The sequence below is a fragment of the Schistocerca cancellata genome, chromosome 7, assembly GCF_023864275.1.
Source record: "Schistocerca cancellata isolate TAMUIC-IGC-003103 chromosome 7, iqSchCanc2.1, whole genome shotgun sequence".
Taxonomy (NCBI): domain Eukaryota; kingdom Metazoa; phylum Arthropoda; class Insecta; order Orthoptera; family Acrididae; genus Schistocerca; species Schistocerca cancellata.
In genome coordinates, this window is record NC_064632.1 from 127,961,497 (window position 1) to 127,982,106 (window position 20,610).

At 44.4% G+C, this 20,610-nt stretch overlaps 1 protein-coding gene across 1 annotated transcript in view; it reads left to right on the top strand.

Annotated features, from left to right (window-relative positions):
* The window catches only part of LOC126092361 (sodium-coupled monocarboxylate transporter 1-like), a 300,651-nt gene that overhangs the window by 118,345 nt on the left and 161,696 nt on the right, over positions 1-20,610 (top strand). The window contains exon 6 of the mRNA XM_049907903.1: positions 9,742-9,809. Within this exon, the coding sequence (XP_049763860.1) occupies positions 9,742-9,809 (68 nt within the window). The remainder of the gene's footprint in view (positions 1-9,741; positions 9,810-20,610) is intronic.

Genomic DNA, 20,610 nt, shown 5'->3' on the forward strand with positions numbered 1-20,610 from the left:
TCCCAGTACCTACTGCAACCTAAATCCTTCTGAATCTGCTTAGTGTACTCATCTCTTGGTCTCCATCTACGATTTTTACCCTCCACCGTGCCCTCCAGTACTAAATTGGTGATCCCTTGATGCCTCAGAACATGTCCCACCAACCGATCCCTTCTTCTAGTCAAGTTGTGCCACAAGATTCTCATCTCCCCAATTCTATTCAGTACCCTCTCATTAGTTATGTGATCTACCCATCTAATCTTCAGCATTCTTCTGTAGCACCACATTTCGAAAGCTTCTATTCTCCTCTTGCCTAAACTATTAATCGTCCATGTTTCACTTCCATACGTAGCTACACTCCATACAAATACTTTCAGAAATGACTTCCTGACACTAAATCAATGCTCGATGTTAACAAATTTCTCTTCTTCACAAACTCTTTCCTTGCCATTGCCAGTCTACATTTTATATCCTCTCTACTTCGACCATCATCAGTTATTTTGCTCCCCAAATAGCAAAACTCCTTTACTACTTTAAGTGTCTCATTTCCTAATCTAATTCCCACAGCATCACCCGTCTTAATTCGACTACATTCCATTATCCTCGTTTTGCTTTTGTTGATGTTCATCTTATATCCTCCTTTCAAGACACTGTCCATTCCGTTCAAGTCCTTTGCTGTCTCTGACAGAATTACAATGTCATCGGCGAACCTCAATGTTTTTATTTCTTCTCCATGGATTTTAATACCTACTCCGAACTTTTCTTTCGTTTCCTTTACTGCTTGCTCAATACAGATTGAATAGCATCGGGGAGAGGCTACAACCCTGTCTCACTCCCTTCTGCTTTCTGTACAAATTGTAAATAGCATTTAGCTCCCTGTATTTTACCCCTGCCACCTTCAGAATTTGAAAGAGAGTATCCCGGTCAACATTGTCAAAAGCTTTCTCTAAGTCTACAAATGCTAGAAATGTAGGTTTGCCTTTCCTTAATCTTTCTTCTAAGACACGTCGTGGGGTCTGTATTGCCTCACGTGTTCCAACATTTCTACGGAATACAAACTGATCTTCCCCGAGGTCGGCTTCTACCAGTTTTTCCATTCGTCTGTAAAGAATTCGCGTTAGTATTTTGAAGCTGTGACTTATTAAACTGATAGTTCGGTAATTTTCACATCTGTCAACACCTGCTATCTTTGGGATTGGAATTATTATATTCTTCTTGAAGTCTGAGGGAATTCCGCATGTCTCATACGTCTTACTCACCTGATGGTAGAGTTTTGTCAGGACTGGCTCTCCCAAGGCTGTCAGTAGTTCTAATGGAATGTTGTCTACTCCCGGAGCCTTGTTTCGACTTAGGTCTTTCAGTGCTCTGTCAAACTCTTCACGCAGTATCATATCTCCCATTTTATCTTCATCTACCTCCTCTTCCATTTCCATAATATTGTCCTCACGAACATCGTCCCTGTATAGACCCTCTATATACTCCTTCCACCTTTCTGCTTTCCCGTCTTTGCTTAGAACTCGGTTTCCATCTGAGCTCTTGATATTCATGCAAGTGGTTCTCTTTTCTCCAAAAGGCCTCTTTAATTTTCCTGTAGGCAGTAAGTGAGTGATACAAGAAGAACTGAGCTTGACGTTGTTTCAGAACAAAAAGATAACCAATATATTACACAGAGATTGTAATTACTACATCATCTCAGATATTTGGAGGTTGTGGATTCTTTTTCATAATTTTCTATTGCAGTATGTAACCTTTGGCTTTTGCTCTTAGATCAGCCCCATGATTCTCTCGGGAAATTGCAACTTATTACTGTTTCTGAAAATGCGTTCGCATGGAAGTCTCTCTCTCTCCTAGTTGGTGTGCTCCTCTGTCACCTTTTTTAGAAATGGAGAACTCGTGTCTTCAGCGCGACACTATGACGAATAACGGAATGGAAAGAATTAAGGAATTGAAGGAACTTTTGTTACCCACCCCATGGTCACTGAAAACATAATCGTCGACGACAATGAATACGCGAATATGTAACCACTTTGTCAATCTCAGTGCTTCGTGTTCATGGTTCTCTGTGAATGGTTTTTATCACAGCTGGTGAGAGATAACTGTTCATCTCCAACTGATTCGTCTGTTTACACTACTTTCAAATAAATATCGAATCTGAAGAGGTGTACCATATCGTTATCAAACATCTTCACGAATTAACTGCACTGCTTTTTTAGCGTTGTCTATATAGATAGCGATACCCGAATTAAAGCTGTATTTCAGAACAGTATTACTGAAGCCACTCAAGAGTTATTACATCATCTGCTACTGGCACATTATTATCACTGTTTAGTCCGTTGATATCAAATGCCTGGGTTCTTCAGCATGAATTTCGTAATTGGGAAATTTTGTAAGAGAGTCAAAGTTTTCCTCTCAGATGTAATTGTAGAGTAACATAACATCTACATTTTATGAACTTGATTGATACCTTCGAAAAACACATACTTTTTGCACTGAGCGTAACGGTCTTCGGCATGATCTGATAACACCACATTTTTTGGATCCTTTGGTAGATTTAGTAAAGCAGTTACAATCAGTACGCACCAAGCGAAGTGGTACTGTGACATGATATTGAATGCTGGAGGACAACGGTTCAAATTCCTAAGCAGGAATCCAGATGTAGGTTCTCCGTAATTACAATAAATCGCTCAAGGCAAGGCCTGCCTTCCCAATATGAGCGTGTCTTCCGTTTCTCATGAACACGTCGTTGGCGGGATGTTAAACGCCAGTCCTCCTTGCATCAACCAAAGCCGGGATTTTGGCTATGAAAGTGGAAATGGTTAAAAAAAGTTGTTAAGATTCTTTTGCCGGAGGACAACAGACACGTGCGTCAGTTTAAAAAATTGGAAGCGCTAGAGCCACCCAATTTCGCAACATGTAAGGATTCATCAAAATCCAATGGTTCGTCTTCCATATACAGGTGAGACTCAGAGATTAGCTTTGTTTAGTATGTTCCAGCTATTTCCACTCTAAATAGTCGCATGTAGAGCTAAGATACCCCCATGAGGGATATCTGTTTAATCTCACCAACGAATATTTCCCGTGAACTTTTTTGAACTGGAATAGCTAGTAACCAGAAACCACCGATGCATTAAAGAATCAAACTCCCATGTATAAAATAGCTTTAAACGTCTGATTACTTTACCAACGAGTTCATGTGTTAAATACTTCATGTTGTTAAGATTGTAACCTAGAAGAAATTTAGGAAGGGTTTGAAATTATGCTTAAAGTTTTCTGGGTATCGTTAAGCGTTCTCATTATGAAACACTGAATGAATGTAGTCTGGGTAATTTACGCCCCAATTTATGCAAAAGTTAGTTTTTCATGTATCTAAGTGTTTACGTCATATCTCCTGAAACGTGTGTCACACAGTGATGTAATTTTGCAGGTGTACTGAAGCTAGAAACTATTATAGGCATACGTATTCAAATACAGAGATATGCAAAGAGGTAGAATATGGCGCTGCTGTCGGGAACGCCTATATAAGACAAGTGTCTGGCGCGATTCTTAGACCTATTACTGCTGCTACAATGGCAGGTTATCAAGATTTAACTGAGTTTCAACGTGGTGTTATAGACGACGCACGAGCGATGGGACACAGCATCTCAAAGGTAGCGATGATGTGGCGATTTTCCTGTACGACCACTTCACGAGTGTATAGTGAATATCAGGAATCCAGTAAAACATCAACTCTCCGAATCGATGTGGCTGGAAAAAAATACTGTAAGAATGGGACCAGCAATGACCAAAGAGAATTGCTCAAAGACAGAAGTGCAACCTTTCCACAAATTGCTGCAGATTTCATTCGCTGAGCCATCAACATGTGTCAGTGCGCGAACCATTCAACGGAACATCATTGTTCGGAGCCGGAAGGCCGACTCATGTACCCTCGATGACTGCATGACATAAAGCTTCACGCCTCGCCTGGGCCCGTCAACACTATTGATGACTGGAAACATGTTGCCCGGCCGGACGAATCTCATTTCAAAAACTGTATCGAACTGATGGATATGTGCGGGTATGGAGACAACCTCATGAATCCGTGGACCCTGCATGTCAGCAGAGGACAGCTCAAGCTGGTGGACGCACTGGTATGGTGTGGTTGGAGTGATATGGGATCCCTGATACATCTACACTCCTGGAAATTGAAATAAGAACACCGTGAATTCATTGTCCCAGGAAGGTGAAACTTTATTGACACATTCCTGGGGTCAGATACATCACATGATCACACTGACAGAACCACAGGCACATAGACACAGGCAAAAGAGCATGCACAATGTCGGCACTAGTACAGTGTATATCCACCTTTCGCAGCAATGCAGGCTGCTATTCTCCCATGGAGACGATCGTAGAGATGCTGGATGTAGTCCTGTGGAACGGCTTGCCATGCCATTTCCACCTGGCGCCTCAGTTGGACCAGCGTTCGTGCTGGACGTGCAGACCGCGTGAGACGACGCTTCATCCAGTCCCAAACATGCTCAATGGGGGACAGATCCGGAGATCTTGCTGGCCAGGGTAGTTGACTTACACCTTCTAGAGCACGTTGGGTGGCACGGGATACATGCGGACGTGCATTGTCCTGTTGGAACAGCAAGTTCCCTTGCCGGTCTAGGAATGGTAGAACGATGGGTTCGATGACGGTTTGGATGTACCGTGCACTATTCAGTGTCCCCTCGACGATCACCAGTGGTGTACGGCCAGTGTAGGAGATCGCTCCCCACACCATGATGCCGGGTGTTGGCCCTGTGTGCCTCGGTCGTATGCAGTCCTGATTGTGGCGCTCACCTGCACGGCGCCAAACACGCATACGACCATCATTGGCACCAAGGCAGAAGCGACTCTCATTGCTGAAGACGACACGTCTCCATTCGTCCCTCCATTCACGCCTGTCGCGACACCACTGGAGGCGGGCTGCACGATGTTGGGGCGTGAGCGGAAGACGGCCTAACGGTGTGCGGGACCGTAGCCCAGCTTCATGGAGACGGTTGCGAATGGTCCTCGCCGATACCCCAGGAGCAACAGAGTCCCTAATTTGCTGGGAAGTGGCGGTGCGGTCCCCTACGGCACTGCGTAGGATCCTACGGTCTTGGCGTGCATCCGTGCGTCGCTGCGGTCCGGTCCCAGGTCGACGGGCACGTGCACCTTCCGCCGACCACTGGCGACAACATCGATGTACTGTGGAGACCTCACGCCCCACGTGTTGAGCAATTCGGCGGTACGTCCACCCGGCCTCCCGCATGCCCACTATACGCCCTCGCTCAAAGTCCGTCAACTGCACATACGGTTCACGTCCACGCTGTCGCGGCATGCTACCAGTGTTAAAGACTGCGATGGAGCTCCGTATGCCACGGCAAACTGGCTGACATTGACGGCGGCGGTGCACAAATGCTGCGCAGCTAGCGCCATTCGACGGCCAACACCGCGGTTCCTGGTGTGTCCGCTGTGCCGTGCGTGTGATCATTGCTTGTACAGCCGTCTCGCAGTGTCCGGAGCAAGTATGGTGGGTCTGACACACCGGTGTCAATGTGTTCTTTTTTCCATTTCCAGGAGTGTAGATACGACTCTGGCAGGTGACATGTACGTAAACATACTGTCTGATCACCTGCATCCATTCATGTCCACTGTGCATTCCGACCGACATGGGCAATTCCAGCAGGACAATGCGACATCCCACACATCAAGAATTACCACAGAGTGGCTCCAGGAACACTCTTCTGCGTTTAAACGCTTCCGCTGGCCACCAAACTCCCCAGGCATGAACATTATTAAGCTATATGTGGGATACCTTGGAACGTGCTGTTCAGCAGTGATCTCCACTCCCTCGTACTCTTACAGATTCATGGACAGCCCTGCACTATTCGTGGTTTCAGTTACCTCCAGCACTACTCCAGACATTAATCGAGTCCATGCCACGTCGTGTTGCGGCACTTCTGCCTGCTCGTGGGGGCCCTATAAGATATTAAGCAGATACACCAGTTTCTTTGGGTCTTCAGTGTACATTCAGTAGTAGAAGTGGATACTATCTGCGAACTGTGTTGCGAATAAAGTCCATAGTATAGAAGTATAAATTAAAACGTGATGCCTAGTTGCTGAAATCTGACTGCATTCACACTGAAAATATAGTAAGTGCAGAAAATTTTTTCCTGTCATCATCTTGCGTTGGGTGTCAGCGATATACAGTTTTGTAAAAGTTTGAAATTATGTGTGAAGCCTGTTGGAAGTCGCAAAGTGTTCTCATTCCCAAATACTGAAATACTTAAGTCCGGTTATTTATGTGCCGTAAGTTACGCTGCCTCAAGTAAAATCCACAGTTTCTAACCGCGTACTTCTTGTCTAACTGTATTAAACTTTTAACATAAGATTGTACCTCTTAATGAGTAGATTATGCCATAATTTTAAATTTTTAATTCGATGAATAATTACTTGAAACACTGAAAATAATTTTTTTGCCCCTGGAAGCCAATAGACAGGCAACGTCCAACTAGTAGCGGGCTCCGAGATAGCGATGTACTTCTGCCAGCGTGCTACCGCTTTTGTGGAAGTGCTGTGGTCAGTATCGCTTGCTGTGTACAGCAGCCTTGGGCTCTAGCGTGGTAGGGCCCCAACCCATTTCAGTGACCACGGGCGAGCGCAGCCGTTGACTTTGGAAACCAGTGAGTAGGCCGTGGTCAGCTTATTAGCTATATTGAACGCCACTTTAGCTTTTGCGCGTGAAGAGTGTGGTGTACATTACTCTTATGTTTGAGAAGTACGAGATAGCTACTTCTGGCCCTCACTGCAGAAAGCTGTAAAAATCATAAGTGGTACGTGGATAGCCCAGTCGGTATTGACATTACCCCTAAAGCTGGATTTCTCAATCGATCCTCTATGCAGCATACAGTTTTAATCGGCCTGAACGTTAATTTACTCCACAAGTTCCACAAGAGATTATCAGATTACCCGTTTCAGTGATGCGTTCCATTACATGGAACAGAGCACTTCTGTGATTGACAGATCCAATGAATCTCATTAGTGTGAGAGGATAATGATGCATAGGTCGCACATTTTGTAAATTTATTCAACCATGCCTGTAATGAAATTTCTGCGTAATTATTATTCATTTGAGAATTTTACAGGAATCTCGTCTCAAACATAATAAATGAATAGTATAAAAAAGTTTGTTCTTCTACAGAATATGATTAGCTGTGTGGCCTTACTTGCTCCACGCCACTGATTAAATTTGCTACTGGAGGAATTTAATTTATTAATTTCTCACGCAGTTACCGTATATCACGGTTATTTTAATTTTGGTAAATGATTATAAAACATTTTACACATCAAATGAAGGTTTAAATTGTTCTTAGGACGGTTGCAAAACCCCTCACGCTTCCTCTGTTATCCAGATTCCTTATGGCTGCTGGTACACATAAAACAGTTTCTGATACTTATACATCACTCCATAACTCGCACAACTGAGAAAAATTGAACATGAAATGTATTCTCAGTTGCGAATATGGACAACCCTCAGCTACACTACTGGCCATTAAAATTGCTCCACCAAGAAGAAATGCAGATGATAAACGGGTATTCATTTGACAAATATATTATACTACAACTGACATGTGATTACATTTTCACGCAGTTTGGGTGGATAGATCCTGAGAAATCAGTACCCAGAACAACCACCTCTGGCCGTAATAACGGCCTTGATACGCCTGGGCATTGAGTCAAACAGAGCTTGGATGGCGTGTACACGTACAGCTGCCCATGCAGCTTCAACACGATACCACAGTTCATCAACAGTAGTGACTGGCGTATTGTGACGAGCCAGTTGCTCGGCCACCATTGACCAGACGTTTGCAATTGGTGAGAGATCTGGAGAATGTGCTGGCCAGGGCAGCAGTCGAACATTTTCTGTATCTAGAAAGGCCCGTACAGGACCTGCAACATGCGGTCGTACATTATCCTGCTGAAGTGTAGGGTTTCGCAGGGATCGAATGAAGGGTAGAACCACGGGTCGTAACACGTCTGAAATGTAACGTCCACTGCTCAAAGTGCCGTCAATGCGAACAAAAGGTGACCGAGACGTGTAACCAATGGCAACCCATACCATCACGCCGGGTGATACGCCAGTATGGCGATGACAAATACACGCTTCCAATGTGCGTTCACCGCGATGTCGCCAAACGCGGATGCGACCATCATGATGCTCTAAACAGAACCTGGATTCATCCGAAAAAATGACGGTTTGCCATTCGTGCACCCAGGTTCGTCGTTGAGTACACCATCGCACGCGCTCCTGCCTGTGATGCAGCGTCAAGGGTAACCGCAGCCATGGTCTCCGAGCTCTTAGTCCATGCTGCTGCAAACGTCGTCGAACTGTTCGTGCAGATGGTTGTTGTCTTGCAAAAGTCCCCATCTGTTGACTCAGGGATCGAGAGGCGGCTGCACGATCCGTTACAGCCATGCAGATAAGATGCCTGTCATCTCGACTGCTAGTGATACGAGGCCGATGGGATCCAGCACGGGGTTCCGTATTACCCTCCTGAACCCACCGATTCCATATTCTGCCAACAGTTATTGGATCTCGACCAACGCGAGCAGCAGTGTCGCGATACGATAAACCGCAATCGCGATAAGCTACAATCCGACCTTTATCAAAGTCGGAAACGTGATGGTACGCATGTCTCCTCCTTACACGAGGCATCACAACAACGTTTCACCCGGCAACGCTGGTCAACTGCCGTTTGTGTATGAGGAATCGGTTGGAAACATTCCTCATGCCAGCACGTTGTAGGTGTCGCCACCGGCGCCAACTTTGTGTGAATGCTCTGCAAAGCTGATCATTTGCATATGACAGCATCTTCTTCCTCTCGGTTAAATTTCGCGTCTGTAGCACGTCATCTTCGTGGTGTAGCAATTTTAATGGCCAGTAGTGTATATAATGGAATGCTGACACTGAAAATTTGGTGTCTGAGCGGGAGTCGAATCCGGATTTCCCGTCTGTTGCGAGCGGTCGCCTTTACCATTTTTTTTTTTAAATCTCATTTTGTTCGTTATTGGTCGTTGTATTTACTCGGAGCGGACGTCCCATGACGCTTGTTCAAGTTAATAATTGTTGATCCAGTTACTCAGTTTCTATTAATACCCAGGGCGGCTATCCCTCTGACCCAACACGTGGAGCTATCTTGCCGGCGCCACTTGGGCTATCCAAGCCTACTTGACGGCCAGACCCGAACTTCCATATACCGTTGTTCATATGTCTACAACCTGCACTCGTAGATTCATTATGTGCATTTCCGAACAGGGTAGACATTTTAATTGAAACTGCTTGCCCGGTATCTGCGAATAAATACGATTTTGTGGTGCATGCCACCGCGGCCGCTCGCGACAAGCGCGTAGTCCGGGTTCGAGCCCCAGTCCGGCACAAATTTTCACCATCGTCATTGCAACTGCGAGTACATTTCATAACAGCTGTAGTCGACATAGTACTTGTCCCTTCGTACATGCATGCACTGCAATAACAGAGAAAAATTGTTGCTTAAAGTCATTACACAAAAGTAAATCTGCGTCGAGGAATTTTAAGTAAATGTTAGGTACGTTTATTTTAACTGAATATGTTTTAAATTCATTTTACAAAACAAAATTTTCTGCACTAAATATGAATTAAGATGTCACAGAGAATGTACATATTCCATAAAAAATGCCATCCTCGTTCATTACGTTTTATTTTTGCGTTCCCAGTTACCGGCATCAACATCCACATCGTCTCGTGCGCAGTATGTGTCGTGTGCATCTTCTACACGTGCGTGGTAAGTTTCTCTGCTTGTTGTTTATTCATGAATTTAATTCCTCTATCCGCTGTGCAGACTGTTATCATGGTCCTGAAATTTCTCAGACAGTTCGCGGACCACGGATAGACAGGCACTCAACTAGATTGTAATTTTTACGGGGAATTGAGGCTTCTTAGTGGTATGCCGTCACTATTTACAGGTCAAAAGCTCCTGCTTGTCTCAGTGATTTGTTTTATTTACCAGCACACAACACGGTCATTCTGCAAATACCGATAGAGCAGCGCAGTGGCCAATGGACTGGATTCATATTCTGCAAGACCATGCTTCGAACCCACACCTGGCCTTTCTAATTCAGGTTTGCTGTATCACCTAAGTCATTTGCTGGGATGTTTCCTCCAACAATCCTATGGCTAGTTTCCTTGCCATGCATAAGTAACTCACCCAGATACAAATAATGTCTGTGCTTTCCTCATGCAAGGCTCAGAGGTCATCTTGTCAGACCCTCGCGCCTCGGAAAAAATCTATTATGATAACCAAAATTGAATCTGGGACTGTCATAGCCAAAAAATGGCTCGAAGCACTACGGGACTTATGATGTCATCACTCCCGTAGACTTAGAACTACTTAAACCTAACTAACCTAAGGACATCACACAAATCCATGCCCGAGGCAGGATTCGAACCTGTGATCGCAGCAGCCGCGTGGTTCCGGACTGAAGCGCCTAGAACCGCTCGGCCACAGCGGCCGGCCTGTCATCGTCAGCAGCCATCTACTCTAACCACTAGTCCACATAGAAGTTCTCCAACTGAGCCACTGTTCCGTCCGTAACAACATCCTTGTCGATAGGAAACTAAATTCCAATCACTCCTCCTTTTGAAGAAAGTGTTCAATAGCTTCTGTTGTAGAACTTCACTAAGACACTAACATCTGATTGGAATAGACTTTGGAAGTTTGGAAAGAAAGATCATCTACAGTGAAGAGACAAAGAAACTGGTACGCCTGCCTAATATCGTATAGGGCCACCGTGAGCACGCAGAAGTGCCGCTACGCGACGTGGCATGGACTCGACTAATGTCTGAAGTAGTGCTGAAGGGAACTGACACCATGAATCCTGCAGGGCTGTCCATAAATCCGTAAGCGTACGAGGGGGTGGATATCTCTTCTGAACAGCACGTTGCAAGGTGTTCCAGACACGCTCAATAATGTTGATGACTGGGGAGTTTTGTGGCCAGCGGAAGTGTTTAAATTCAGAAGAGTGTTCCTGAAGCCGCTCTGTAGAAACACTGGACGTGTGGGGCGTCGCATTCCTTACGGCTAGAATTGCCCAGGTCCGTCGGAATGCACAATAGTCATGAATGGATGCAGGTAAATGGAAATGTCGTGTGGCTAGGGCCTCCCGTCGGGTAGACCGTTCGCCTGGTGCAGGTCTTTCGATTTGACGCCACTTCGGCGACCTGCGCGTCGATGGGGATGAAATGATGATGATTAGGACAACACGACACCCAGTCCCTGAGCGGAGAAAATTTCCGACCCAGCCGGGAATCGAACCCGGGCCCTTAGGATTGACAGTCTGTCACGCTGACCACTCAGCTACCGGGGCGGACGATGGATGCAGGTGATCAGGCAGGATGCTTACGTAAGTATCACCTGTCGGAGTCGTATCTAGACGTATCAGGGGTCTCATATATCTCTAACTGCACACGCCCCACACCATTACAGAACCTCCACCAGCTTGAACAGTCCTCTGCTGACATATAGCGTCCATTTACTCATGAAGTTGTCTCCATACCCATACACGTCCATCCGCTCGATACAATTTCAAACTAGACTCGCCCGACGAGCCAACATGTTTCCAATAATCAACAGTCCAATGTCGGTGTTGACGGGCCCAGGCGAGGCGTAAAGCTTTATGTCGTGCAGTCATCAAGGGTACACGAGTGGGCCTTCGGCTCCGAAAGCCTATATCGATGATATTTCGTTGAATGGTTCGCAGGCTGGCACTTGTTGATGGCCCAGTATTGAAATCTGCAGCAATTTCCGGAACGGTTGCACTTCTGTAAAGGTTGAATGATTCTCTTCAGTCGTCGTTGTCCCGTTCTTGCAGTATCTTTTTCCAGCCGCAGCGTTGTCAGAGATTTGATGTTTTATCGGATTCCTGATATTCATGGTACACTAGTGAAATGGTCGTACCGGAAAATGCTCACTTCATCGCTGCGTTCAGACTCAGTTAAACCCTGATAACCTGCCATTGTAGCAACAGTAACCGATCTAACGACTGTGCCAAAAATTTGTTGTCTTATATAGGCGTTGCTGACCACAGTACCGTATTCTTCCTGTTTATATACCTCTGTATTTGAATACGCATGCCTATGCGACTTTCTTTGGGGCTTCAGTGTATAATTTGTACATAAACCCGATTGCAGCTATGAGAGTCGAAAAACATGAAACGTAAGCAATAACTGGGAGTGATAATGGGTTGTAGCCTTAACGTGAAGAGCAATACAGATTATATTAAAGGTATTCGCGGTATAAATCCCGTTTGCCCTTTCTCTTTGCGTCACAATACTGGCTGCGACGATGTTATTCAAAAAAATGGTTCAAATGGCTCTGAGCACTATGGGACTTAACATCTATGGCCATCAGTCCCCTAGAACTTAGAACTACTTAAACCTAACTAACCTAAGGACAGCACACAACACCCAGCCATCACGAGGCAGAGAAAATCCCTGACCCCGCCGGGAATCGAACCCGGGAACCCGGGCGTGGGAAGCGAGAACGCTACCGCACGACCACCAGATGCGGGCTACGATGTTATTCTGCAGTTGTTTGGTGCAGAGTCTTGTACCGAGTCTTGCGCTATTACACAGTTTCGGCCAATTCAGATTCCGCAGTAAAATGACCGGCGAACCAACCTTCAATTTGAGGCAACGCAATGGCATTCCTGGAACATTAAAAATGGTTCAAATGGCTCTGAGCACTATGGGACTTAACATCTGAGGTCATCAGTCCCCTAGAACTTAGAACTACTTAAACCTAACTAACCTAAGGACATCACACACATCCATGCCGAGGCAGGATTCGAACTTGCGACCGTAGCGGTCTCGCGGTTCCAGACTGACGCGCCTAGAACCGCTTGGCCACACCGGCCGGCGTGGAACATTAAACGAATTTAAAAATTTAGTATGAAAATTTACAGTTTCATTTTCAATAGTCATGGTATCGACCGACGAATTTTCTCTGTTCCCGGACTTGTTGATGTCGTCCAGGATTTCGTGTTTCATCACTATAATAACTCGGTCGCTTAACCATTCTGAATTGGTATAGTTTTCGACAATATCCTGGCATATTTCGTTCATGAGTTGTGTGGTGTCACCGCCAGACACCACACTTGCTAGGTGGTAGCTTTAAATCGGCCGCGGTCCATTAGTACATGTCGGACCCGCGTTACGCCACTGTCAGTAATTGCAGACCGAGCGCCACCACACGGCAGGTCTAGAGAGACGTACTAGGACTCGCCCCAGTTGTACGGACGACTTTGCTAGCGACTACACTGACGAAGCCTTTCTCTCATTTGCCGAGAGATAGTTAGAATAGCCTTCAGCTAAGTGCATGGCTACGACCTAGCAAGGCGCCATTAACCATTTCTAGAGAGAGCCTCACTTGTATCATCAAGAATGCTGTATACAAATGATGGATTAAAGTTAAGTATTCCAGCAGCTACGTACTTTTCTTTATAGCATTCATTACGTATCCTGTTTCAGACCTAGCGCCACCGGCGTGAATTAAACGCGTGCATTTCGGCCTCCTATCGCAACACAGTGTTGGCTCTTCTGCCAACACTACAAGTTGTTCAGATGTTTCAACAATATTACACAATTTATTTGTCAGTATGATTTGGCAGAATTTTCGTCTATTGGATAGGTACCTTCACCTATTAGTAAAAGGTTTTCGCCAAGTTCTCGCGCTATTTTGTCTCCCGAGATTTCCGTTCTCACATTTTTAGTTAACTTGATTATTTTTAGGTGCTCCCAAATGAACGTTTTTTTTTAAGCAGGCTTTCATTTCATTCGCTGGCGTATATTTCGCAATGACAGGCAGCGTTTGACGAAAACCGCCTGACAATGTTAGTAATACACTTCCAGTTAAATTCGCGTTATCTCGTAAGTCCTGGAGGGTTCTGTCCGGTGGGTCCTAGGACTTTCTGTGAGCCACTGTGCTTTCGTCGCATATGATGGCCTTGCACTGTTTCAATTTTTGCCCACGTGACGATGATTTAGTTATGTCACATATAGAAAGTTCTTGTTCAGCTACACTTAAAGTCAATTTTAACGCAGAATGTGCTGTCCTTACGCTATCCACAAGAGCAACCACTACTCATAAAAACGATCTTTGCCACCTACACTCACCCACTCGCACCCACCACAACCACACTCACCCACTCCCACCCACCGCGACCACACCGCAAGTGGGTGGTAGTGGGTGGTCATTGAGATAAGTGTGTGTTTACGTACACACACTTGCTTTTTATGCAGCGTAATTCAGCCGCCCCTACCTATGAGTTAAATTCAACCCACAACGCCTTTAAAAACCACGTGCGAGAGTTTCATACTATCTCGGTCACTTCACGCAAACTATTAGTCCTACAGAAAAAATGAACAGGACGTTTTTTGTAGGAAATTTGATATACTTACATTTTTTGTCGGGATATGTCTTCGCTAGAGACGGTAGTTTTCGAATATTTGAAGAAAGACATACAAAACTGACCTTCAGACACGGTTTCTTGAATTACTAGAAAACTGCGGCCTCCAGAAAAAAAGTATCCCAGTATAAAATGTAATAAATTACATTTCCTACAAAAAAGCCCTGTTCACCTTTTTGTGCGTAGTAAGAGAGAGAGAATATGAAAATCTCATGCTTGGTTTTTGAAGATGTTGTGTGTTGCATAAAACCCATGGATGAAGGCAGCTGATTGAGCCTGTATATTACCCAGTGTCTCTCCTAAGAGTCTTCATGTGCCTTTTCTCTGGTGTTTCGGCAGATATTTGCGGTTTCGTTTTTGCAATGTGTAGCTGGAGTCAACGCAAACAAACAGTGCTCCTCATGCCTTCCATGCGATGTGCAGTGTCGACAGCAGGCGTCAGTTATTCTCACATTACAAGTATAACAATTTTTAAAGCGGAATCGTCCGTGACCATTCGATTGAGCGGTCCCAAGTTAGTCTAGATCGATACCTCTTATATCGATTTGTATTAACAGGGAGAGTAAAATGCGAACGATGACCAGCAGTCCAGCAGCGAACGACCACTGCTGCTGCTTGGCAGCAACAGTCAATGCGGGTCAGGGACGCCGGTCGCTGCAGGAGGGCTGGTTATTCTTCGTGTTTTGATGTCTCTGTTAATACAAATCGATAGAACGATTATCGCACTAGACTAATTCAGCACAGCTCTATCACATGGGCCCGTAAGATTCCGCTTCAATTTTTTTAACGAATAAAAAGATATTTCCTGTGACACTGGGCGTAGGTAGCATGAAAGACGTGATGGGCAGTAATTGTTTGGGTAGACTCCATCTGCACACTGCAAAAACGAAATTGCAGATATCTGCCGAAATACTAGAGAAATTGCTTGACGCCTCTTAGTGTGGTCAGAAACATCTGAAAAGCTTGCAGAGGTGTTGCGAGAGAGGTTGCGATGAGAAATAATTGTTAAGGAAAATGTTCTATACATTGCGCTGTTACGCCCTTGCGCGTGAAAATTCAAGCCCTTTCACGCACTAACATGAATTAATGTACAGACATCTGAGGATGCTTGAGTTACCAACTGTTGAAATGCTCGTTGCCAGTTAAAATCTACTAAGACTTGGAGGCACTTGCCTCTGGCAGGCTGCTTGAATTTGTACGCGCAACAATCTGATTGGCTGACTACAATGCTAAATAACTCGGAAACGGTGCAAAGTATCGAATTTTTTCCATGACAATAATTTCTTAGCGCAACCTACCCTGTAACACCGTTACAAGCTTTTCATACTGTTTCTGACTACCCTGTATATTCATTAAATCAGATGTTTCTGTAGAAATAATATTAGTAAATGTGAGACGCAAACTACTAGATGAATTTTGCTGTTTAGGGAGCAAAATAACTGACGATTTCGGAGAGATGCCGCTAGTAATGAGGCTAGTGAGGAGGGAAAATTTGGAAATTTGTGGTAAGGTCTTATGGGACCAAACTGCTGAGGTCATCGGTCCCTAAGCCTACACACTACTTAAGGGGCTCCGGAAAGGCTCAAAATCATGAAAAGTTCAATTTTTACTTTCTTGCGTTTTCTGAATCTGCAGACTATTACCTTTTAATAGATATATAATTTATTCAATTCCGAAGACTACAACTATTTTTAATTTTTTTTGAAATGTGTTCTACATGGGCGTGACCCACTGTGGCGCTGTTAAACTGATGTCAAATGGTGTTATTATTAACGTCCGTGTTCATCAGGTACATTTTAGTGATGTGAGATAAAGTATGTGTTGTGGCTAACCTATTTTCAGAGACTTAGTAGCACCTGAACTGTTGAAAAAGTGTATCACGGAAAAACTCAAGACCCCAATGAAAGTGTAAATAGTGTTATATGGTCGAGAATCCCCAAGACTGTATTTGTTGGAATAGAAACACTTCACTTTGGTGTGTATGATGCTGTTGCGACTTTCAATGATGGCAACATTGTAAGGTGCAAGGTATTTAGAAATATGGGAATGAAGATAGGTTTTAACATGGTACGAGCGATGCTTGCTTTAGACAAGGAACGCCTTCGGGCTGCAGACAGGGCAGTAAAGAGTCTAGAAATACAAGCAAGAGTAAACAGGAGGAGGAACAAGAGGAAGCTGGAGGAGGAGTTTGCAGAGGATGAACCTGGATGGACCTGGAATGCAGTAAAAAGTTAATCCAATCTTTGTCGCTCGATTCCCAAAACTTTTATTTTCTCAAACTAATTACATGTTTTCTAAGGATCTTCCAAACATATTTGTTTCAAACTTTCAGTAAATGTTACACAGTACCTTCTGCATAATTTAACACAGCCTTTTTCCAAAAAACAGTATATTTTTGAATATATAAATAAAAAATTGCAAAAAAATGCTGTGAATTCTCATTACAATTGAAAAAAAATCATCTTTAATAACTGAACTAAAATTTTGTAAAATCCCTGTGTTAAGTTGTAGCCCATATTCCAATAAATAATCTGTAAAAAGTTCAACTTCCTATCTCAAATACTTTGTGAGGAAAGATGTAATTTATAAGCGTTATTTTAACATTGCAAGTATAGGGCGTTCCGGAGCCCCTTAATCTAACTTAAGCTAAGGACAACACATACACCCATGCCCGAGGGAGGACTCGAACCTCCGACGGGGCGAGCCGCACGGACCGTGACAAGGCGCCCGAGACAGCGCGACTATCCCGAGCGTCTATTGAGGAGGGACACTACATCAGTTGTGTGTGGTATAAGTTGGTAATTTTGTCTGACGGGAGGCATGCCACGATAGTTCAGGTGGTTTTGGTATCCACTGTGGCTGGATGGCGTATTGGTCAGCGCATCTACCTAGTAAGTAAGAGACCCAGGTTCGAATTCCGGTCCAACACAAATTTTCAAATTGCCCCATTCATATTAATCAATGTCCAATGGCAGCCAATGTCTATAATTCCTTTTTGTTTTGATTCATAGTGGCTGCAGGATCAAAATGGTGCCCGCTCTTTTAGACATGTTTTTAAGAACAGACCCCACATATTTATGATTTCGGAAGTGATAAGTCACACCCTAAAGCATTAAAGGGTTGTTAATTTGGAAGCCGAGGTACAGGAAAGTACTGAGGTGAGGGGATGAAACTGTAGAAGGAAGGAAAAAAGATTGGCTTTAACGTCCCATCGACATAGAGGTTATTACAGACGGAGTACAAGCCCGGATTGTGTCAAGAATGGAACCATCCCGGCATTTGGCTGGAGCTATTCAGGGAAACCACAGAAAACCCAAATATAAATGGCCGGGAGAGAGTTTGAACCGTGGTCCTCCCGAATGCGAGTCAAGTGTGCTAACCGGAGGAAACTGTAGAGGGAGACCAAGTCTTGACTACAGTAACCAGGACCGAGTAAGTGTATCTTGTACAAGATGTGCAGGGATCAGAAAACCTGTAGAAGATAGATTAGTGTGGAGATCTGTGACAAACCCGTCTCACGACAATAACGTAAGTAACAACACGAAGGATGGATCACGTCTGCAGACACAAATCGTGTGGAGAGCTTGACAACAACGAGGTCCCTGGAGACAGAATTAGCTGAGTTGGAAAAGACAGAGGGGGAAATCGACTAATGACATTTCATAGAACCATAAGACGGAAAATATCGATGTAATCCTTAGACGGCGATTCACGTCGAACTATGGTTTCCTACACCCTAGTTCAGACAACTTCTCCCTCTTCAGTCTACAGTCTACTTTAGGACGTGTAAATGTTGCGTAAATTCTAACATCTTATCTACCCTCCCTGACAAAAGAAAGTGAAGCACCTATAGGGGGAGGAGAAAAAAGAAACGACAATTCACAGGTGGAGAGGTATGTGATGTTATTTCAATGCTTATAAAATCAAGTCAAATATAAGGGATGATCAGAAAGTCTCTCCGCAGTGCCGTATGATTGTTAGCCGCGCGTGCCGTATGATTGTTCGCCTCCCTGGGTTACTTCCCTTCAAGTGGACTCTCCCAACATTCCACTGTTTCGTTTATCTCAGCCAGCGTCAGTTGTATCGTTGGTGTGTGTCATTACGTGTTGGCGTGAACGTGTAACTTTTGTTTATTTCTTCGTTTGTTTCGTTTTTGTCACTGTTAAAATGCTAACTATTGAATAACGTTTGTTTTTAGTCGAACAAGTGTTCAAAGCTGGCGGTAAATACACAATTTCAGGTCGTCAAACATTTAATTCAATTATCCTCGAGATAACACTCCCACATCGCGATACTGTGCGAGATTTGACTAACAAATTTCGAAGCTGGGTTCACCGAGAAGTGGTCGTCCTAGCGTTTTGTCTGAGGATAAACTACTCGACATTTCCGATAAAATGTCCATGAGTCCGAACACGTCAGTAAGAAAACTTGCTCAGGAAACCGATGTTATTGTCGGAACGGCCCACACAGCTCTAAGGAAAAAATTAGAACTTTTCCCATACAAAGTGACAGTCGTGCAAGAACTGAAAAATACTGATCATGGCAAGAGACTGCATTATCGTCAATGGTTCAAAAATTTCGTTCAACAAAATGGAAGGGGTATTCTACATGAAACGTTTTTCACTGATGAGGCGTGTTTTCATTTATCCGGGCACATGAACTCGCGAAATTCTCGTATGTGGAGTACTACAAATCTATTGTTTATTCACGAGGAACCACTTCATTCTGTGAAAATAGAAGTTTGGTTTGCAATTTCTAGACGTCGGATAGTGGGTCCCATATTTTTCAACGAAACAATAAACGTACATCGATACTGAAGTGATATTCTGTACCCATTCATAGGAGAACTTCTGTTACGTGAAATACTGAACGGTTATTTTCAACAAGATGGTGCAACCGCGCATACAGCTCGCGTTTCAATGTCACTGCTTGCTGATGTTTTTGGCGATCGCATATTTTCACAGGGACTTTGGCCTCCAAGATCGCCTGACCTAACACCACCTGACTTTTTCTTCTGGGGAGCATCGAAAGCAACTGTCTATAAAAACCGTCCAAAATCAATCGATGAACTGAAAAACTACAATATCCACTTTCGCTGCTTCTGTTACAGAAGAAATGTTACAGCTTGTGTTTGGAAACATGATTAGACGAATTGTATATTCAACAACAGGGGGGGGGGGGGGGGACAGTTCCAACATTTAATGTGAAAATTTGTAAGTAAAAATGAATATTCAATAAATTATTAACTTGTATTTCACTAAGTTTCATTTCGGTATATTCACTGCGGCATACGGCACGCTACAGTCTGGAACCGCGTGACTGCTACGGTCACAGGTTCGAATCCTGTCTCGGGCATGGATGTGTGTGATGTCCTTAGGTTAGTTAGGTTTAAGTAGTTCTAAGTTCTAGGGGACTGATGACCTCAGAAGTTAAGTCCATTGTGCTCAGAGCCATTTGAACCATCCATCCATACGGCACGCGCGGCTAACAATGATACGGCACTGCGGAGAGACTTTTTGAACACCCCGTAGAAAGAACTTGGCAGCATGAGCCCATTTGCCAGTATGACGTTTCACATCCTCTGGGCTGGACCCATGAATGATTCGGCCATTATATTCTCACCTGGCGCAAACTGGCCCACAACTGTTGTTACCAGTCGTTGATATCCTGGATACTGGCGCTGGAACGGAGTAGTCATCCTGTCTGGTCCCACACATGTATCTGGAATAGATCTGTGGTTCTTGCTGACCAAGGGAGTACCTTAACGTTAGGAATTAGACGAGTGTCATGAGTAGACGAGCATTGTCCTGTTGAAAATTGGCACCAAAATACAGTCACATGAGAGGTAACACACGAGGATGCAGTACATCTGTGACGTACCGTTGTGCCATTAGAGTTCTCTCTTCCAGTACGAGCTGTGACATAAGTCGTACACGATGACACACCACAGCATGACGCCGGGAGTAACACATCCAAAGAATGGGACGTCATACTCGCCAATGATGGTCACCTAGTGTGATGCGGAACCGCGATTCATCACTGAACACAGTACGACGCCATTCATCAGCAGTCCATGTGTCCCAGTCATGGTACCACTGCAAACATAGCCGTTTGTTTTGG